The 23,484-nt window shown below is 38.8% G+C and overlaps 1 protein-coding gene across 11 annotated transcripts in view; it reads right to left on the bottom strand.

The window, feature by feature from the left end:
- Positions 1–23,484, bottom strand: part of MICU3 (mitochondrial calcium uptake family member 3) — a 101,744-nt gene that overhangs the window by 6,844 nt on the left and 71,416 nt on the right. For 7 of the 11 annotated variants that reach the window (XM_064272874.1, XM_064272877.1, XM_064272876.1 and 4 more), the window contains 4 exons: positions 19,952–20,047; positions 13,083–13,183; positions 12,303–12,474; positions 1,053–1,161 (listed from right to left, as the gene is read on the bottom strand). In XM_064272874.1, the coding sequence (XP_064128944.1) occupies positions 1,053–1,161; positions 12,303–12,474; positions 13,083–13,183; positions 19,952–20,047 (478 nt within the window). Of the gene's footprint in view, positions 1–1,052; positions 1,162–2,430; positions 2,648–9,051; positions 9,146–12,302; positions 12,475–13,082; positions 13,184–19,951; positions 20,048–23,484 lie in introns of those variants that run through there. The other 4 variants (XM_064272882.1, XM_064272883.1, XM_064272880.1 and 1 more) reach the window with 3 other exon arrangements.

Genomic DNA, 23,484 nt, shown 5'->3' with positions numbered 1-23,484 from the left:
CTGAGCCCTGAAGGATAGAGGGATTTCGGCTTGTAGGGACGAGAGAAGGCAGGTGAAGTGGCCTGAGTGAACCCAGGCATGAGGAGCCATGAGAGCGTAAGGCACACTCAGAGAAGAGTCAGCGGTCGGGCTGGGCGCAGCACAGGGAAACACACAGGAGCTGGACAAGTCCTCACAGGAGGCCACGAGGAGGGGGACCTGTACATTCTTCAATAGCAATTTGGAAACTGAAAAGTTTTCCATAGCAGGCATGTTGTAGAAAGGTTAATCTGTGTTTTGGGAAGATTATTCTGTGAGTTATCTGGGAAGCAGTGAAGAGTGTTTACTGACAGAAAGCTGGTATTCCAAGCCCACAGATAAGGCCGACCCCCATGTGGGGGTGGTGGCTCACGTGACCAAGTTTTCTAGGACCGCGCGATCACAAAGACGACAGGTCCCCCGACTCTCTTGGTTCGAGTTCCTGTTCACTTCTGATTACCATTTGGCTTGTTCGTCCACCTACCCAGAAAGACTGCTGGTTCTGATTTCTATGAGAGTTGTGTTTCTCTTGGTAAATTAAACAAAATCGATATTCAGTTTTATACCTTACTCTCAAAATTCGGTTAATCTAAGTCCTTTGCTGAGAAGAGGCTGTACTGACGAGTCAGGTTTCTGAGTCAGCAGGGATTGTGAGTAAAACCAGCAAGGTGACAAATACCATCCCGTGGGGACGTTTGGGCATGGCTACCTGGCTCTTCTCTAGGTAGCCATGCATTCCTCAATGTTACCGAGTGGCCATGAGATTTCTTCCTCCTTAACTTTTACACACATCATTAGCTTTTCCCTATAACAGGAAACGAAGGGCAGTAATACATTTAATACTAAAATTTAACATATTTCTCTAATCTCTGCTTGGTTTTCTTTAAGTGTCAGAACTTCCTACTGAAAGACGACACTAGACTTTTAGGCAAGCTGATGGCTAATACGGCATATTTAATTAATTTGTTGCCAGCATTCCTAAAAACAATGCAGGATTCTTTTTGGCTGATAGTTTTCAAAAGATGATTACTTACCTTGCCCTATAGAGCGACTCGCAAAGTTATACATATTCAAGGCTATTGCGAAGTCTTCTAGGTTATTCAAAAACTGGAAAAATGATCTGAACTCATCAAATGTGATGCCCTGTATTGGGAAAATATACACATAGTCTTGTCAACTTTATTAATATAACTACCTACATTTAATATAAGTAAAGAGATTAAACGTCTGCAACGTATCATCAAGTAAGCATTTCCAGGGAATATAAAATCTATTTATGTTAAAATTCTATCAGATTTCTTTCCACCGGGTAGTGTTGCCACCATTAGCAATAAGAGATGGAAATATTTTTAAAACACTGTTATAAGAACACAAAGGTGCAAAAAAGGTTACAATAAGAAATGAATTAAAAAAAGTTTAATTTCTGAAAATGCTCTATTTCAGACCTGAATTTTTTAACCCTAAAAGTAAATATAATGATTAAGAAAACAAAAACCCCGAGAAAAAAAAGTAAAACAAGTTTCCCCCGCACATGTACTTTCTTCAATGTGATTCACCATTAGATCATTAATGTCTGCATTATGGAGCCGTGGTGGCACGGTGGTTAAGATTTTGGCTGCTCATCAAAAGGCTGGCAGTTCGAATCCACCAGGCGCTCCCTAGAAACCTTACGGTGCAGTTCTACTCTGTTCTATAGGGTCGCCATGAGTGGGAATTGACTCGATGGCAATGGGTTTGATTTGGTTTCGGTCTGCATAATGATGATGCAAAATGAAAACGCTGAATAAGTCTCAACTATGGTGTATTTTTACTTGTTCCTGCCATGGTTACGCAGCCAGGGCAGCAGGAGGGAGGATGGTATCTGTCTACAGCTCTGAGAGGACCAATGTGGGGCTGGGTGTGCAACCATAGAAAGACCTGGTCATTACGGTGGCCCCTTTTGGAATGCCATGCACACAAATTGCAGTTATTACCACTGTTATTACTTCGATTAAACAGGGCACCTATTTGAAAGGAGCCCAATGTATCTCAGATAATACAAATTTGCACACCAAGAGCTGCATGTAATTAACATGTTCTTGGCAAAATTAACATGGTTGAGAGAGAAAGTACACAGGGGAAAGAGGAGAGGGCCAAAAGCTTATGCTTGACAAATTCTGACCTTAATATGGTGGTAAACGAGGAAGGGAAGCTAACAGGCAGGGTCAGAACACTAGGGGAAGGACCAGAGGACTCTTCTCATATAAACCAAGTACAGATTAAATAATTTATCCTCAAAACACCCAATTTTTGCTACACATACTTTCCACTCCAACACAATCCTTCTTTTATTTACAGAATGAGACTCTTCACTGCCCTTCCTCTTCTCTTTCCATTTTTCTCCTCCCCTTTCCTTCTGTTCATTCATGGCCACTCCAACCCTGGATCCTGCTTTGTGACCCAGCCCCAGCGGTTCTGCTTTCCAGAGAGGGATGTGTGAATGAGTTAGGAGACTGAGCCAGGAGGGTGTTGTCTGTCTTGGTGTGGAGAGCTTGTTGTCAGGGCATCTGGCCACTGCTCTGGTTCAGTACGAGCTTACACGGTGATCAGCTGCCACAGCAAGTTTCTGTCTCAGGGTGAAAGGTTACTGCTGGCAAAAGTTAAAAACAGGAGGGTAGGAGATTTTTAAGCAAAAGGTAAATGTTGATACTTTTAGGGAGGGTGACATTAAAAAGCAAATCAAAGAATGACCGTTACCCGCTGCTGCCAATTCCGACTCGTATCGATCCTATGGGACAGAGTAGAACCGCCCCACAGAGTTTCCAAGGAGCGCCTGGTGGATTTGAACTGCCGACCTTTTGGTTAGCAGCCGAGCTCTTAACTACTGCGTCACCAACATTTAACAAATAAACTTTTAGCTTTTTTAAAATAGGGTTCTCGTGTATGGAAAGCAGGTCAAATTCAAAACCATACAATTATTCCTTTGTATAGATTAAACTTTCTGTATTTGGAAATATGAAATGGTAGAATAAGAAATAAGTCATTCATTTTGATGGAGATAATTTAAAGCAATCATTCTCAACAGCTCCAAGGGAGGGGCAGTCTGGGAGAGAGGTAAAGGGGAGGGGCACAGCCATTTCTCCTCCCTCCCCACCATCACCCCAGAATCATTACTGTAACGAACCACTGGTATTTAAGTGGCATGTGTCTTTACTGTTAGGCATCCGGTGAAAAGAAGTTGCTTAGTTGCTTACATGCTAACAACAAGAATATGATGGTAATAAGCAAAAATTTAAAGCATCCAAAATACACGTACTGAAAATCCAGAAATAAATAAAACCATACATGTATGGTCAGCTGATTTTTGACAAGGGTGCCAACAGCATTCACTGGGGAAAGAAGAGTCTCTTCAAGAAATGGTGCTGGGACAACTGGATGACCACATGGAAAACAATGAGTGAATTACCTCACACCATATGTAAAACTAAACTCAAAATGGGTCAAAAACCTAAATTCAAGAGTTAGAACTACAAAACTCTTAGAAGAAAACATAGGGGCAAATCTTCAGGGCTTTTAATTTGGCAGTAGTTTCTTAAATATGCCACCAAAAGCACAAGGAACAACAACAAAAAAATAGATAAACAGAACTTCTTCAAAATTAAAAACTTGTGTGCATCAAAGGACACTATCAAGAGAGTAAAAGATGACCCACAGAATGGAAGAAGGTATTTGCAAATCATGTATCCGATAAAAGTCTAGCATTCAAAATATATAAAGGATTCTTACTGTTTGACACAAAAAGACAAATAACCCAACGAAAAAAAGGGCAAAGGACTTTACAGTAGACATTTCTCCAAGGATGATATACAAATGACCAACAAGCACATGAAAAGATGCTCAATGTCATTAGTCTTTAGGGAAATGTACATCAAAACCACAAGGAGACATCACCTCACAGTCACTAGCATGGTTAAAAAAAAAAAAAAGGACAAAAACAAGTGCTGGTGAGGATATGGAGAAATTGGAACCATTGTGCACTGCTGGTGGGAATGTAAAATGGTGCAGACGCCGGAGAAAACAGTTTGGTTGTTCCTCAAAAAGTTAAACACCGAGTTACCACTAATTCTACTCCTAGGTAGACACCCAAAAGAATTAAAAACAAGAGTTTAAAAAAAAACAACAAGAAACCTTGTACATGAATGTTTATAGCAGCTCTATTCGAAAAGACAGAAACAACTCAAATGCCCATGAACAAACTGATAAACAAAATGTGGTATATCCATTCACTGCAATATTATGCAGCCATAAAAAGGAATGAAGTACTGGTGCCTGACACGTGGTACGGCATGGATGAGCTGTAAAAACATCATGTGAAGTAAAAGAAGTCGGACATAGCAGCCACGTATTGTGTAATTCCATTTATATAAAATACCCAGACTAGGTAAATCCACAGAGGAGGGAAATGGATTAGTGGTTGTCAGGGACTTGGGGGAAGGGAAGGAACAGGGAGTGACTGCTTAATGGGTTTGCATTTAGGATGACTGTTATGGATTGAATTGTGTCCCCTAAAAGATACACTGAAGTCTTAACCCCTGTATCATGTAAATGTGACTTTGTTTGCTCACAGGGTCTTTGAAGTTTTTATCAGTTAGATAATATGAGATCTCACTGGAGTAAGGTGGGTCCAAAACCTAGACTGATATCCTTATGAAAGAGGAGACGATACACAAAGACAGGGGACAGAGGACCGATGGCTATGGGACAAGAGAGGCAGATGGAAACCAAGGCATGCCAGGATGGCCAGGAACCATCAGAAGCTAGCAAAGAGGAATGGAACAGCTTCTCTCTCAGAGCCCTCAGAGGTAATCAACATGGCTGATACCCTGATTTGGACACACATTTAGACAATAAATTTGTGTTTCTATAAGCTGCCCAATTTGTGGTAATGTTACCACAGGAAATTAATCCAGTGATGAAGAAGTTCGGGAACTTGACAGCGGTGATGGTTCCACAACACTGTGAATGTACCTAATGCCACCAATTTATACACTTTAAAAAGTTTAAATGGTAAATTTTAGGTGTATTTGGGTAAAATAAAAATACATATATTATCATTGGAATATGTCATTCAGGATGTGAACATGCAAATATGGTTGCTTTTGGTTTGAATTGTGGCCAGTCCGAAGTGGACCAAACTGAGATAGTTTATAAGGCATAATTCAATTAAAAGAAAAACCAGAAAATGCTGTGGACATGAAGCTATAATCTAATTACAATGTTTGCACTGGCCAATAATGCGCTTGGCCCGTAGCTATGACCGTAGCTGCCAAATACAAGGATGTGATTGCTGATGTGTGCATTTGCTATCTCTGGCGTGGGTGAGGAACACGAGCCTGAAATAACTGCTAAAAGGCTAAAAGGAGGAAGACGCTGCATGGAAAAATCCAGTGAATAAATCTCACAACATGCTATCATCCAAACAAAAATAATCATTTGGAAAACATGGTCTTATGAGGGCCTCAAGTTTACAAACTAACTTTGTTCTCAGCACAAAATTCACGCTGATCCTGTAAATTAAATATACTACTACTTACATGGTTCAAGTCACATAGGTAACTGATCTAAAAGGTAACTATATAGTAACTTTAAGAAATATAAACACTTTTCAAAGGTGGAGGGAAATGTACTATTTTGAAATAAGAAGAAAATCCAAGCCCACTGGCTGCATGACCTAAGTCATTTAAGTCTTCCTGAATGTCTGTTTCCTCAGAGTTTAATCACAATAATTATACTTCTTTCTTGTTAATATTTACAATATGTGGTTATCATGAGAAACAATCTTCCCCTTCCTTCCTGTCTCTATTTTCTCTCCTAGGTAAGCGCACCTAACCTCCTGACATTTAAAAAAAAAAATTAAAATTATTTATGTAGCAATATTCTCCATGTTCACCAAAATATAAAGGACACAAAAGGATGTACAGCACAGACCTTCCCGCCTCTGTCCTTTGGCCATGCAGTTCCTCCCTTTGGAGGAAACAATGTGGATCCTTCTAGAATTAGCATAGTCTTTCTTCTTACACAAATGGTATTATGCTCTACACATTGTTTTCAACCATGATCTTTTTACTTGACATGTCTTAAAGATCATTCTATATTAGGACATGAAGAACCTTTTTGGTCTTTTTTCAGCTGTTGTTTTTAGGTGTTGTTGAGGAGGTTCTGACTCATAGCGATCCCGTGTACAACAGAACGAAACACTGCCCGGTCCTCCACCACCCTCATGATCGTTTTTATGTTTGAGTCCATTGCTGCAGCCACTGTATCAATCCATCTCATTGAGGATCTTCCTCTTTTTCACTGACCCTCTACTTTACCAAGCATGATGTCCTTCTCCAGGGACTGGTCCCTCCTGATAACATGTCCAAAGTATGTGAGACAAAGTCTCTCCATCCTTGCTTCTAAGGAGCATTCTGGCTGTAGTTCCAAGACAGATTTGTTTGTTCCTCCGGAAGTCCATGGTATATTCAATATTCTTCAACAACGCCATAATTCAAAGGCATCAATTCTTCTTTGGTCTTCCTTATTCATTGTTCAGCTTTCATATGCACATGAGACAACTGAAAATACCATGGCTTGGGTCAGGCGCACCTTATTACTCAAAGCGACACCTTTGCTTTTCAATACTTTAAAGAGGTCCTTTGCAGCAGATTTGCCCAACGCAACGTGACTTTTGATTTCCTGACTTCTGCTTCCATGGGTGTTAATTGAGTATCCAAGTAAAATGAAATCCTTGGCAACTTCAATATTTTCTCCGTTTAGCACAATTTTGCTTATTGGTCCAGTTGGGAGGGTTTTTGTTTTCTTTATGTTGAGGTGTAATCCATAATGATGGCTGTAGTCTTCAATCTTCAGTAAGTGCTCAAGTCCTCTTTGCTGTCAGCAAGCAAGGTTGTGTCATCTGCATATAAAAAAGTTGTTAATTAATCTTCCTCCAATTCTGATGTCACATTCGTCTTCAAATAGTCCAGCTTCTTGAATTATTTGCTCAGCATACAAATTGAATAAGTACGGTGAAAGGATACAACCCTGATGCATACTTTTCTTGACTTTAAACCACGCAGTAATCTCTTGTTCTATTCAAACGACTGCCTCTTGGTCTATGTACAGGTTCCTCATAAGCACAATTAACTGTTCTGGAATTCCCATTCTTTGCAATGTTATCCATAATTTGTCATGATCCACACAGTCGAATGCCTTTGCATAGTCTGTAAAACACACTTCTGGTATTCTCTGCTTTCAACCAGATCCATCTGACATCAGCATGATACCCCTCATGCCATGCCCTCTTCTGAATCTAGCTTGAATTTATGGCATTCCCTGTGAATGCACTGCTGCAACTATGTTTGAATTATCTTCAGCAAAATTTGAATTACATGTGATATTAATGATAGTGCTCGATAATTTCACATTCCCTTGGATCACTTTTCTTTGGAACGGGCGCAAATATTTTTCTCTTCCAGTTGGTCGGCCAGGTAGCTGTCTTCCAAATTTCTTGGAATAGACGAGTGAGCACTTCCAGTGTTGTATCAGTTTGCTGAAACATCTCAACTGGTATTCCGTCAACTCCTGGAGCCTTGTTTTTTTGCTAAAGGCTTCAGTGCAGCTTAGACTTCTTCCTTCAGTACCATCAGTTCTTGATCATATGCTACCTCTTTAAATGGCTGAACATCGACCAATTCTTTTTGTATAGTGAGTACGTGTATTTCTTCCATCTTCTTTTGATGCTTCCCTCATAGTTCAGTATTTGCTCCTAGAGTCCTTCAGTATTGCCACTCAAGGTTTGAATTTTTTCTTCAGTTCTTTCGGCTTGAGAAATGCTGAGTGTGTTCTTCCCTTTTTGTTTTCTTAATCCAGGTCTTCACACACTTCATAATACTTTGTCTTCTCGTGTTGCCCTCTGAAATCTTCTGTTCAGCTTTTTATGTCATCATTTTTTCCTTAACTTTCACTACAGTATGTTCAAAAGCAACTTTCAGAGTCTCTTCTGACATCCACTTTGGCCTTTTACTTCTTTCCTGTCTTTTTCATGACCTTTTGCTTTCTTCAGGGATGATGTCCTTGATGTCACCCCACAACTTGTCTGGTCTTTGGTCGTTAGTGTTCAATGCGTTCAATCTATTCTTGAGATGGATTCTAAATTTAGGTGGGGTATGCTCAAGGTCATACTTTGGCTCTTGTGGACTTGTTTTAATTTTCTTCAGCTTCAACTTGAACTTGCATATGAGCAATTTATGGCCTGTTTCGCAATTGGCCCCTGGTCTTATTCTGACTGATGATATTGAGCTTCTCCATTGTCTCTTTCCACAGATGTAGTCGATTTGATTCCTGTGCATTCTATCTGGTGAGGTCCATGTGTATATAGCTGCCATTTATTTTGTTGAAAAAAGGTATTTGCAATGAATAGGGAGTTGGTCTTGCAAAATTCTATCATGCGATCTCTGGCATCATTTCTATCACCAAGGCCATATTTTTCAACTACTGATTCTTCTTTTTTGTTTCCAACTTCCATATTCCAATTACTCGCAATTATCAATGCATCCTGATTGCATGTTTTATCAATTTTGGACTGCAGCATTTGGTAAAAATCTTCAATTTCTTCATTTTTGGCATTAGTGGTTGGTGCGTAGATTTGAATAACAGTCGTATTAACTTTTTTGTAGGCATATGGATATTATCCCATCACTGACAGTGTTGTACTTTAGGACAGATAGATCTTGAATGTTCTTTTGGACGATGAATGCTACACCATTTCTCTTCAGTTTGTCATTTCCGGCATAGTACACTATATGACTGTCTGATTCAAAATGGCCAATGTGAGATTCCATTGTACAGATAGATACATCAATTAATTTAACCAGTGGCTTACTGAAAAACATTTAAGTAGTTTCCAATCTTTTGCTATTACAAACAACACTGTAATGAATAACCTAGTACACCGTCATTTCACACATGAGGGAATATCTTTCGGTAAAATTCATAAACTAAGTTCCTCACCTTAAATGCCATCTATCCATTCATTCAACAGATGTTCGAGATGCTGTGGATATATGAGTGAACAAAACAGACACGAATACCAGCCCCCTTGGAGCTTACATTGTAGATGGGGGAGACAGAGAGTAAACAATAAAAATAAGTAAATGATTTAGTTTATCCAGATAAACAATAAAAAATCAAAACAAGCAAATTATATAGTATGTTAGAAGGTGATAATGCTTTGGAAAAAAACCACAGTTTAAGGTAAGAAGGGGCAGGGAATGTCATGGGAGGGAGTTATAATTTACATAATAGGCTACAATTTATAAAACAGGTCATATGCTACTCACAAACTATTATTTATATATTATATTGGATATGGTAGGCCTCACTGAAAAATAACAGAGAGAGCCAGGTAGATACCTAGAGAAGAACATTCTGGGAGAGAAAAGAACATGTGTTAAGAGACAGATGCTTGCCTGGTATTTGAGAAACAGAAAAGAGGCCAGTGTGGCTGGAGCAGAGCAAGCAAGCAGAGAGGTGGTAGGAGTGAGGTCAGAGAGGTGATGAGGAAGCAGGCTGGGTATGCCCTGTGGGCCACTGTAAGGACTACAGCTTTTACTTGGAGAAAAATGGGGGGTTACCATGGTAAGTTCTGAATGTTGATGTAAAGCATCTCCTTAATCGCTAGACTGAGAACACACTGTAAGGAGGCAAAGTGGGAAGCAGAGAGATGATCTAGGAGGCAACTGCAATAATCCTGGCCAGAGAGAATGGTGACATGGGTGGTAGCCGTGGAATGGCCACACTCTGTTTGTTAGAGTAGATTCGATAGGGTTTGCTGATAGATTGCGTAGAGCATGATAGTAAGGCATCCAACATTTTGGCCAGAGCAACTAGAAGAAAGGAGTTTCTATTAACTAAAGCAGGGAAGATGGTGTGTGGAACAAGTTTTGTGGGGGATGATCAGGAGTTTCATTTGGAACCTTTAAGCCCAAAATGTCTACTGGCTACCAGGTGGGATGAAAAAGTCTGGAATTGAGGAGAGAAGTTTAAGCTGAAGACACAATTCGGAAATCAGTATACTAGCAGCTATCAACAGAGTCCTGACTGCTCCCCTGAACGCTAGATTCACACATCTATCTGCCTGCTTACTATCTTCACTTAGGTTATCTAGTACAAATCTCAAATTAACTTGTCCAAAATAAAACTCTTGATTCCCTCCTAACCCTAAACCCATATTCTTGCTTAGCTCAGAAAATGGCACCATTATTTCACCTGGTGGTGCAGGCCAAAACCCCAAGAGTTCTTCCTGAGTCCTCTTTTACCTTCACCAACAAGGTCTCCTGGATTTACTTTTTAGGTGATCCAGCACCTGACCATTTTTTCTACTCTCACTCTGGTATAAGCCATGCTCATCTCTTGCCTAGACTCCTATAACAGTGCCTTAACCTGTCACCTTGTTTCAAAGCTGGGCCAACTAAAATCTGGTCTGTATATGGCAGCAAAAGTGTTCTTTCTGAAACAGTAAATCAGATCATATCTGAGTGTCAAAGTAGACACCCAGTAAACACTCAGTGGATAAATACTTGTTGAATTAATGAACATCACTCCTATGCTCTAAAGCATAGATGTTTATACATGATGTTTCCAAACCCCAAAGACAAAGATGGAATTTATAAAGATATCGGTGATAAAGGCAATAATAATGAAAACTACCAAAAAAAAAAAGAGGTATTCGACTACGTCAGAACCGACTTACGACGGAGTCGTCAGAAAGGAATCCATCGTAAGTCAGGGACTAGCTGTATTCTTTTGGAGGGAGGGGATGAGTGGTGAGAGTAAAGACTAAGTAGGTGTGGTAGGAATACCACCGGCTTAGAGAGTCCTGGGTTTGCATCCTTGGGCAAGTGTTCAAGTACTTGAGAGCTTTAGCTTCCCTCTTTCTAAAACAAAGGTGTCAATAACTGGAAGGGTGTTCTGGGGATTTCATGAGGTAATACACGGAAAAAAAAAAAAAAAAAAAGCATGGTATAAACATTCAATCAATGCTGGCTCACTTGCCAAATCTTTTTCTACTGTAATAAATTATAGTGCTTAAGATACTTGTATCAATGAATTTTCAGAAGCTGAATCTAACTTTTTAAAGTTTTTTATTTTGAAATAATTTTAAATGTAAAAACTAGTTGCGGAAACAGTACGAAGTGCTCCTGTAAAGCTTCCAGCCTGGAATCTAACTTTTTGAGCACTGACTTTTATGTTTGTATTTAATAAAAGAAAAGGAGGGGAAAAAAAAAGCAGATTCTTTAAGGTCCTAAGTAACACCTTAATAACTTGACAAGGTAGTACACTTTCCAATACTTATTTTTTAGGGAAGTATCTATGAATTGGGAAAATTCAGTTCAACATGGAAAACAGATAAAAGCCTTTGATGAACAGATAATGCAAACTAATGGCCAAATGCATCAAATCCTTTCTTCTCCTTCCTTAGAGGTCCTGGAGAATTGCGAGCACCGTCACAGTGTGTCTGTTCTAAACAAAGTCAAACTATTTGCAAGTTTTTCTAGGATAGGCTAACCTGATCCTTCTATAAACACAAACAGAGGGCAGTATATTCAAAACACCTCACGCTTGAAGGGTTACTTGTAACACCAGTTCTATTTGGTTGCAGTGATGCAGTCAAAGAGCCACTAGATAATGTGACTGCTCAGAATTGCTGACAACAGATTCGTTACTACACAAATAGACAATCGGTTGTTCCAGGTCCTTAACCATTCATGCCATCAAAACTCTCTGAAATACCTCACTTCACCTGCTGATAAGATCACTCACTCAGCAATGGCTATCTTCAAATGACCCTTTATTAAGGGTATTCTAGAAATGAATAAGGTGTGACTGGATTGATGTCAATATAAACTGTTTATTAAGAGGTAATGTTTATGTAGTAGTCAAAGTATAGAGCTCAGCAGAATTCTTTTGGAAAATGATGTTAATTTGAATAAATCAATTTTGAATAGCCTTAAGGGTTTTCGACATACTTCGGAAAAATACAGATCTCTATCCAGAGTTTTAAATTAATAATAATAAAAAAAAATTTAGCCAGAGCACTTAGGATACAGGGAAAAAAGAATATATCCAAAGTATCTATAAATCCATAGAGGTGTAAAAGAATTAACAAAAGGGCAAAATATTTTATATTTCTGTATTTCCTTGTAACACAGAATTACAAGGCAATAATATACCTAGCAAAATAAATATAGGGGATTAGATACCTTTTCTTCAGGTATGCTGTAACGCACATTTTCCAAAAATACTGACGTATTTTCCACATTAGTATATCTCAAAAGAATGTGAGCAAAATCTTCTTCACTGATGGTATTCATTCCATTAGAGTAGGAAAGGAATTCTATTTCTAGGACTTCTGTTTGGAGGTTATCCATGAATCTGTGACAAAAATCCCATAAAGAACGAACAGGATCAACATAAAATGATTATAAAGGTTACATGGGAATAATTTAATTATATGATGACACAAAGCTTCGTGAAGTTCTTTGTAAACGGGAAGAGCCCAAGTTCGGAGAGGCTTTACCACCTAATGACTGTGGCACCTGAGGCAAGTTACTTAGCTTCTCTGGATTTTGGTTTCCTAAACTGGATAACAAAAAGTACCTCAGAGGGCAGCAAAGAGATGTTAAGAGTTTTAATGCATTGTGTCAGTCACACAGTAAACACCACACACGTGCTTGTCACTGTTACTGTGGCTTATTAAGACTAAGAAATTGGCAATACACTTTCTTCTGACTGTCTAGGAGGTAACAATCAAGCCAGAGACCCGGGCCTGTTTTACTGTTCAGTAACTTCCTGCCATGATTACCAGTATAAGCACTGGCATGGAGGCGCTGACAGACGTGAGCGTTCACTGCTGAGGGAGTGGGAGTGTCCGTAGTTAAGACGAAAGCAGTAAAGCATCGTCGCCCTAGATGATCTCTAAAGCCCCTTCCCACTGTAGCATGCTAAAAGTTTTCAACACAAGTGTAAAAATGAAGGCTCACCTATAAAAGTCTTCAAAGTTGAGCTCAGCTTTTCCTTTCCTTCCAAAAAAGTGTACAAGAAGTGTAGTATCTGCTACTAAACACGAGATGTCATCAGCCCGCTTTAAAAAAATCACACATTGCAAGTTAGCTGCAATAAATAATAGTGATAATACCCCTCAAAGAATTTTAGTATCCATATATATATATATGTATATTTTTTATATATAAAGACCATAAATACACTGACATTAGAACGAAAGGCACAAGCTACATAACCAAAAAAACAAAACGACAAAACCCTTTGCTGTCGAGTCGATTCCGACTTAGAGCGACCCTACAGGACAGAGTAAAACTGCCCTGTGGGGCTTCCAGGGCCGTAATCTTTATGGCAGCAGGCTGCCACATCTTTCTCCCATGGAGCGGCTTGTGGGGTCAAACCTTTGATCTTTCAGTTAGCAGCCAAGAGCTTAACAGCTGTGCCACCAGGGCTCCTCTACATGGCTATATAAAGACATGCAATTGTAGTTAAAATTAAGCTCAAATTTTGAAAATAGAAATTTGAATAAAAGATACAGTAGAATTAAAAATGACTATATTCTAAAAAGTTTTTATCCTCAAATTATACATGTAGGATAAGTATACTTTAAGTTACTTAAAGTAGTTGAAATTCTCTAGTAATCATCTAAATATTCAATTTTTATTTAAGCAATTTAGTTTGGATTTTCCTAATCAACCTGAAAAGCCATTTTTTAAAGAATGTCCAAAAGCGGTAAATTCTTCAGATGTGTCGAATGCTGTGCGGCTGACAACAGGACACCGTCAAGCTTCACAAAGCAGCTTCCTTTCACCGTCTCTTTCCTACTGAATTCCGTAATCATGATACTTTAAATAGAACATCGTCTATTTGGAAGAAGAAACTATACTAATATTATTACCTTAGAATATACATCATCTATATTTTTTCAAACAAAACTCTTATGTAATTTCTTGAATGGATAAGAAATTAATTCTAGAAGATGTCGCCTTCCCTACTCAAATTATCAGCTAAGTTTCAACAAGTGTTTCTGAAATAGCCTGATTATAGTCCTTATAAAGTTTCAATGGCCTCAGAAAGTCTTTCCTTCCTCTAAAGTAATTTTATAGGTTTTTCCCCTTTCTTTTCTTCCTTCCTCACCCTCTCCTCCTCTCCCCTCTCTGCCTCTTCCTTCCTTCCTTCCTTTTCACTTGGCCATTAACTCATACCCCTTTTATAAACTCAGGTACAAGAGTCAGATATTCAGCTGATTTTACATATGATTTACATATCGTCCTCAGAAATGTTACGAAAAATAAAAGGTTAAATAACACTATCATTTTCTGTATCAAAAAATAGCTGCAAACGACCACATAAAGGTGCATAGTCAGAATGTATTAGTTCTTGGCCAGGATCCTGGTGGGAGTCCATAGCAAACATAAGAAACAGAAAACAAATACTTCTCCACAAAGGATCAGGCTTTTCCTCCATTTCCTGACCAAAGACTCATCTCATACACCTTCCAAAAACTAACCTTGGAGATTCCTTTGATTCTGAAAGGCCCTCTTCCCAAGCTTTCACAAAGGTAGCTATTTCCTCCTTCATAACATTTCTCAAGTCTTTATTTCCTTCCTCCCTAGACTAAATATTTTTCTTCTCTTCTAACGATTAGTATGGAATAGAGACTACATCTTCTGATGGGTCATTTTTGTCTCCAATTTGCCCTCCTTTAATCCATTACACTGTTCTTCTGAACAGTTATCAGTCTGCTACTTTAATTACTATGGTGTGGGTGAAGAATGTCAAATACACCACGGACTGCCAGAAGAACAAACAAATCCATCTAGGAAGAAATACAACCAGAATGCTCCTTAGACGTGAGGATGGCAAGACTTCATCTCACATACTTTGGACATGTTATCAGGAGGGATCAGTCCCTGGAGAAGGACATCAGGCTTGGTAGAGAAAAAAAAGTCAGGAGAAAAGAGCAACACGCTCAATGAGATGGACTGACGTGGTGGCTACAACAGTGGGCTCAAGCATAACGATTGTGAGGATGGCGCAGGACCGGGCAGCGTTTCATTCTGTTGAACACAGGGTCGCTATGAGTCGGAACCAACTTGATGGCACCTAAAAACAACAACTCAAAACCCCAGAATGTAGGCATCTATATCTTAAATTATCTAAAATAGTTGAAATCCTTTAGTAATCATCTATATATTCTATTAAAGGAATTGAGTTTGGATTTCCCTAAGCAATCTCCAGCCTATAACCTCCTTATAATTGGTGTAGAAGATCGCACCACTTCTTCTCAATTTAGCTTGCTAACAAGTCCCAAGCCCTCTCAGGGGATGGAATACCCGAGAAGTTCCCTGAATACCACTAACTTCTTTGCAGATAGGACAGCGGTTTGATCTGACTGCTAAAAAACGGGGAGGAATAATGCAGCCAGGTGTCATACATCATCTTTTGGACATATTTTCTCCAAATAGCTTATCATGGACGCTGAAATACTGAGGTGGAGCCAGCCCTTCAGGGCGTCGTGTGTGAAAGCCGAGCAGTGTCATCTGAGCAGTGCAGAACGGCACCAATCTCACCAGTAAACCGTTCTCAGTTGAGGAGGCAGACTGCTCCAATGGGAAGAGGATAGGGTTTAAAATCAGAAGAATGGGCTAACTTTTCTGGGACTTCAGTTTCCTTATTTGTAAAATGGAAATAGTCATATTTATAACAATAATACTTTTTAAAAAAACGATGAAATCTGATGTTTACTGACACCTTTTTGTGATTTAGTTCCATCACATTTAATTGGTTTATTATCATGAGACAGCTAAGTTAGCAGGCGAGAAAATATTTGAGAAAGCATTAGAATACTATTAGAATAAGTGCAGCATTAGAGCGGAGGCTCCAGGCGATCAGAAGTCAGCAGGAAGAACCAGGGCATCTGTCTGAAAGTTAGAGGAATAGGGAAGAAAAGAAGGGACAGAGAGGGGAAGAAAAGAAGGGACAGAGAGGGGAAGAAAAGGAGGCGGGGGGATGGTGTTTTAGGAAGAGCCGTTCGCTTCCTTCGTAAATAAGCAGTAGTGTGGTGAACAGATAAGATGGTGAGCTCAGGCGTCAGATGGCTGGCTTCGATTCCTGACTCTTCTCCTTAGTAGCTAGCTGTGTGACCGTGGGGACGTTAACCTTTCTGAGGATCTCGTTGTTATCCTCAGGAATAATAAAAGCACATGATACCCTAAAGGATTGTTGTAAGGATTAAATACCAGAGGTAAACCACTCTGCACCATGGCAGGCATGCTGTCAATGCTCCATGAAGTTTAGCTATTATTTAGTTTTGCTAAATGTATTTCAAGAAGTTGAAAAAGAACTGGACAGAAAATATAATAATGTGGAGTCTTTGAGGAAGAAAAAACATTTTTATGTGGTGCATTTTTATTTCTTTTTCATAGGTGAAACTACACATACAGAGTATACAGATCTGGAAAAAAATGCCTTAAAATGAGAGAGTCTGGGAACAGCGAAAGGCAGTGAGCTCAGGCGACCCAATGACTGGATGTTTTTCTCTGGGGCTGTGATGGCCTTTACCTGAAGACATAAAACACTGAAATGTAGATGGCTTTGTTTTACACAGCTTTTAAATAATGGCCTCATTCAGGCAGTTTTTCTCATGCCCACTGAGCACGGCAGAGCTTCACTTACAGTCTTTCATCATCAAAATCTTATTAGATTTAGGTTGCATTGATCCGGAAACGCAGACCCACAGAGGCATAAGAGACAGTGTGACATTCAGGGGAAAAAAAATTAGAAAATGGAAATGGTGAAAACATTTTTTTTTTCCCATTCAGTGAAACAGTCCTGCTCAGAGTCGTTGAAAACCGTACCAGTGTCGCTGGTATCCTCACAGTGTTACATAACTTAAATCACGTAAGGGGTGAGACAAGAAGGGAGACTTTATCCCTTTGATTCTTGCGCTCTTTGTTAAGATAAAATGAATTCAGGTGTTTTTATAACAAAGCGAGAAAACAAAGCCACAAGAGAACCCCATGGGCCACATACACGAAAGGTCATTATCTAACTTGTTTTGATTAACAATTACTTAGAATGATGTCATAAAAATGGAGCAAAACAATAAATTTGCACGGAATACAAGTATGTCAAACTATTAAATAGTTTTAAGATATCCTTTTAACATTTTTATTGATTAAAATGTAATAATCTCAGCAAGCTCTATCCAGGTCTGGGGGAAATCTGCAAATCTGTCCACACAGTTCTAGAATACTCTATTGAAATTTATAAAGGATAGTAGAATTTAAAGTACATAAGAAAAATTTCTAAATTTCATCTGTAGAACTTAAAAGTTTTTATAATTCTGGTGCTGACAGGCTACATTCAACAGCTGTATTAAAAGCATGTCACATTCTACACCAAGGATTTATTATATATGATTTTGATTAGAAAGTTATTTCAGCTGTGGTATATTCAAATTTTCATCACAACACAGTTTTACTAGGAAAAAAGTCTATGGTTAGGAACAGCTCTGGAGTAAGAATCTGAGAGGCCAATGTTCTATTTACCTACAATATTTAAACTACTTGATTTCAATACTGACATTTTAAATAGATAACAAAGAACTATACATACAAATTGATTTCCAGGCCTTCTTTCAGAGCCAATTTGAATCCTGAAATACTGATACTATAAACAATTCAATATTATATTGGTATGAGTGGTAAATTGCAAGGAATTACAATTGGTTGTAATTTAACTATAGTTAATTCTCATTTATCATCTTCTCTAATGCGGGAGGGCAATAACAGAGACAATCCCCAAGTAATTATTTTAGTTGGAACATAATGTAAGTTTTGTTTTCTTTTCCTCTTCTTCCACTCCATTAGATTTACTTTCATAATTACGTTTGAGTCAATTCATTAATCTAAAAGCTCATGACCCTAGCGTGGATTGATGTAGCTAAAGGTACGCTGGTAAATTGGATCTCTGAAGGAAAAAAAGCCTGTTTTGTAGTGTTTGCCAGTTTCTGCAGTATTAACACTCCCATCATGGCCACTTTCAAGCAAACAAACGGAGGTTACAGAATGCTGAGCTGGGAAGAGATGTGTAGCAGTAGGTGGTATCTCGGAAGCTGGTAAAAGCCTGCTCCACCACACCGCTGATAGAGCCACAAACATTTTCAGAAGATTTTATACAAATCATGTAATCTTCCGAGTACATAAGAGCTGACCGGTCATCTGGTATTAAACCTCCCCAGACTTAAATTCAATTTAGCATCTAAGAGCAGGCTCTGTCTGTGAGAACTTCCAGCAGAGTTAGATGGATTTAAAGATAGGCTGGAGATAAAAACAAAAAACCTAACCCGTTGTCATCGAGTTGATTCCGACTCATAGTGACCCTATCAGGACAGAGTAGAACTGCCCCGTAGGGTTTCCAAGGAGCGTCTGGTGTATCTGAACTGCCGACCTTTTGGTTAGCAGCCATAGCGCTTAATCACTATGCCACCAGGGTTTCCAGGTTGGAGACAGAGGGCTGGATATTCCAGTATGGACAGAGACACCAGTGACACGACTGCTCATCTGACACCTGAAAACTCGGTTACGGTGCGTTTGGAGAGACTGTAGGGGTGATGTTCCCAGCTACTCTTATGTGCCTAAATAAAAGGTTAAAAAATGAAGCAATTCTAAAATATCTATAAAGGGAACACACACTGCTGTTTCATCCTTAAAATAGCTTAAATTTAAAAAGTAATTGCTGGTCATAATGATATTTATATATTATGAACAAATAAGACATAGGGCAAAATGTTTTATCTGTTCGGGAATTTTAAAATTAAGCATAAGCAACAAAAATGAACATTTCCAGGTGTTTTGTCAAGCCCAGAGATATAAACTAAGCAACGCTCTCACTATGGATAACAGAAGTCATACTGGACTCCACATCGCTTCTCTACATAGTGTCAGGTGCGATTTTTTTCCAAGTCAAACTTAAAGTTCAGGAAAAGGAATGGAAGCTAATTTTTAAAGAGAAAAAGACAATGAAGAATCTCTCTCTTGGAATTCACTGAAATGGCCTTGGCAGTAGGACCGACAGCCGTCTCTAAGGAGGTTTAAAAATTAAGAATCCGTATGAACAGAGATGTCAAGAGGGAAGGCTGGCGCGGCAGTCTCCCCCAGGTGCAGCGATAAGGCACGTGTCCGCACAGAGCTCAAAACGGTAATAAAACGGAATAACGGCCAGTCGGCTTCTTGTTTTCACCATGCCTCGACGATCTCCCACAACGTCAGGGTGAAATGCTCGCCATGCCTCGACGATCTCCCACAACGTCAGGGTAAAATGCTCGCCCTCCTGGATGGGCTGCTCCGACTGCGTGTCCCACCTGCCACCACCGCCTGGGTGAGCCGCTCACTATTACTACTAGGAAACGGAATTGCTAAAGTCTTTATCATAACTGCGAAGAGTCAACTACGTTTTACCAAGTTAACCATTCGGCATTTCATGTGACATGGTAAACGGCAGGGCTAAAAGACTCAGTGAAGCTATAAAATACTGTTTTCCAGTTTCTAGAAAGTGATCCTCAATCAAAAAATAACAGTATCTTCTCTTAGTTAAGGTGGACAGCCATATTTCATGTGACAAACAGGTTAATTTAAAATAAATGATTTTATGTAACTTCACCGCCCTCTACAGCACAGCCGACATATCCAAATATAGAGCTTATATGTAGTCTTTATTGCTTTACTGGGGGGATATATGATCCAAAATACATTTCCAGTTTTATCCCTGTGATTCTAAAAGGAAATGAAGACGAGATTAACACAAGGGAAAAGAGCACCACGACCTGGTTGGAGTTTGATCATACCTCTGCAAGGTCTGAAAAGAGGGCCTGGCTTGTGTTACGTCTCAGCGTATCCCAGTAGCTTCTGGAGACAATTTCCTCTCCATCTGTTTTCAGTACCTGTAGAAATTTTAAGGGGCACAACTGAAATCTAAAGAAGAGTCACGAAGAATGATAATTTATACACTTTAAACCTCTTCTAACCAACCTTGAAAAGAGAAGAAAACACATTAGCTTACCTTTTTTGTGTTCTGCTGCACACAGTACTGTATTACACTGCCGGTATACCCCTGGTACTTTCAAAGGTGTAATGGTACATATACAACCACTGTTTCTAAGTACAACCAGGCTTTGTCAAAAAGAATCAAATTCTCCCCCTCATGTCCTTATACTAAATGGTGCATAACTTCTAAGAAAGTGTAAAGCAAAAATTTTATTCACACCTTCTGCAAAGTAAATCTATTTGAAAAAGATTTAGGTACTTTTTTATATGGTGAACTATAAAAATCATGCCTCATTTACAACTGAATTACTGTTGGGTATTATACAGCTTGTTAGTCTGTGTATCAAAGGATCAAAATGGCTATAACCATACTTTAGAAAAACAAAGTTTAAATTAATTCAAAACTTGTCAAAAAGAAATATACCTGGTTAAGTCAAACCACTCAAAGCTACTCAGGGATCTGGTAGGTGTGTCTATTTTAAATGGGTAAGATACTTTCTCGTCTTTACTACAAGGATAGAACGCTAGCTTCTACTTCGGTCTTGGCTAATCTGAAGAAGGAGATACCAACATTAAGAAGCGCAGTCTAAATTTCAGCCGACAATGTAGAAATGCAAGCCTAATTTGGGCTCCTATAGACAAAAATAATGAAATGAGTTTCTGAAAGAGTAAGATTTCACGGGCTCTCAGGTTTGGTGGCATGTGGGTTAGTGTGAGAAGGAAACGCTACACAGTGTGCCCAGGAGTCAGTGTCTGGGGATAAGAACATTTTTCTTTTGTCTTGATCTTTAAAAGTCTGGTGCCACTAACAAAATTATGGTTCATCTAGGAATTATTTCAAAGATCTTCTAAATTATAATCCACTGTTATCAACTGCTCATATTTTAATAAAATCTTTGAAAATGTTAATAATAAAAGATTCTTTAGCAGGAACTACTACGATAACACAGATATAAGTGTGACCATAAACATCTGTGTAACAACATGAATGAAAATCTGCTCATCACCCCCTTTAGTAACTAAATAAGCTTTAACTAGGTTAGAAGCTAAATAAGTAAAATCAGCTGAATATAGAACTGACAAAGCTCATTTAAAAAAAAAAAAATAGGTATAGTATACCTCAATAAATACTAGAGGGACTGAATGCTTGTTCTGAAAATATTATCTAAATAGTTTGAACTAGATGCATTTTCTATTGTAACTTAGAAGGTTAATAATACATGATCAAGAGAGGGATGGCTAAACTTATCCAACAGGAAAATAAGGTTTAATGCCCGCTATTACTAGGAAGGGAACCCTGGCGGCATAGTGGTTAAGTGCTATCGCTGCTAACCAAGAGGTCAGCAGTTCGAATCCGCCAAGCGCTCCTTGGAAACTCTATGGGGCAGTTCTGCTCTGTCCTATAGGGTCGCTATGAGTTGGAATCAACTCGACAGCAGTGGGTTTTATTACTAGGAAGGTAACAGGGATGATTCCCTTTGTGAAGTCTGGCCTTTTCTCTACTTCCAAACACTGGTCACCATCTCACACACACACACACTGCTGAAACTAGAAAAATATTCATACCACATTAAGTCAATGTAGTTTGATAAAATTAGTTTAACAAGCTATATTGACATGGATACCTATACAGAAAAGATATATATTCTGAACATAGAAAAAAATGAAGTAAAAATACTAAAATATACTGATTATTTCTGAATAGTTAGATTAGGGTTTTTAATTTTCTTCCTTTTGCTTTTCCTTTATATTACAATTGATTTATCTTGATATAAGAAGTAACTTTTTAAATAATAATAATAATAAAATCTTACTTAGAAAAAAACAGCTCAATAGTCCCTGGTGCAGAAACCTTTTTCTTCTCATAATTTAGTGACAAAGAATAAATTATGAGGGAATCCCCCAAAAAACACCCAGTGGGAATATATTACTGAATTACTGTAACTGGCTATATTTGCTTTTATCATATAGCACCTTTTAAATTACAAAGTTTTTGAGGGCAGGGAAAATATCTCCACAGTAATTACTGCCATGCCTGTACCAAGTAAATATATGACATATATGATACACACCAATACAGAAAAAAAGCTAATTATATCAGAGATTTGCCTGGCACACACATTGATTCCCATATATACGTCTATTCTGGCACCAGTATTTAATTTTTTAATCAATGACTTGGATGTTGAAATTAAGAACAAATTTTAAAAACATGCAAAACTAACGGGAAGCTTTGACACCAGAAAAATATAATAAAAACAAACAAAAACACACTGCTGTGGAGTCTGACTCCTAGCAACCCTATAGGACAGAGTAGAACTGCCCCATAGTTTCCAAGGAGCGCCTGGAGGATTTGAACTGCTGACCTCTTGGTTAGCACCTGTAGCACTTAACCACTATGCCACCAGGGTTTCCCAAAATATAATAGAGTATTTAAAATAAGCCTGAAGAAGCCATGAAAATCAGAAAGAAGGAAAGAAGGGATGGAGGAACAGAAGAATGGGGGAAAGAAAGACAAAGGAAGGAAGGAAAAGGGAAGGAACAAAAAAAAGAAGAAAGAAGACTGACTGAAGAAGAGAACGTATCACTGTGGTGGCAGAATAATGGCTCCCTGAAGAGGTCCATGCCCAGAAAGGCAAACATCCTGTGCGAAGCTGGGGTCAGAGATCAGGCTTACTGGGGGGAAAGATAAAGTAACCAGTGAGCAAAGTAAATGGTCTTTACTATTGTTGCTGTTGTGAGCTGCCACTGAACTGGCTCCTGACTCACGATGACCCCATGTACAATGGAAAGAAACACTGCCCAGTCCCGGACCATCCCAAATGATTGGCTGCAGATCAGACTGTTGTAATCCACAGGGTTTTCACTGGGTTATTTTTGGAAGTAAATTGTCAGGCCTTTCTTCATGATCTGTTTTGGTCTGGAAGCTCCACTGAAACCCATTTTGAATGATCTTCAGCAGAATTTTGCTTGCGTTTGATATTAATGATAAAAAAAAATATTGTTCTATAATTTCCACATTCGGTTGGATCGCCTTTCTTGGGAATAGGCATAAATATGGATCTCTTCTAGTCAGTTGGCCAGGAAGCTGTCTTCCATATTTCTTGGCATAGACGAGTGAACACTTCCAGCGCTGCATCTGTTTGTTGAAACATCTCAATTGATATTCCATCAATTCCTGGAGCCTTGTTTTTCTGCCAATGCCTTCAGAGCAGCTTGGACTTCTTCCTTCAGTATCATCGGCTCCTGATCATATGCCACCTCTTGAAATGGTTGAATATTGACTAATTCTTTTTGGTATAATGACTCTGTGTATTCCTTCCATCTTCTTTTG

Source organism: Loxodonta africana, chromosome 19 (genome assembly GCF_030014295.1).
Source record: "Loxodonta africana isolate mLoxAfr1 chromosome 19, mLoxAfr1.hap2, whole genome shotgun sequence".
In the NCBI taxonomy this organism is placed as follows: domain Eukaryota; kingdom Metazoa; phylum Chordata; class Mammalia; order Proboscidea; family Elephantidae; genus Loxodonta; species Loxodonta africana.
This window is presented reverse-complemented; position numbering and strand designations above follow the sequence as displayed.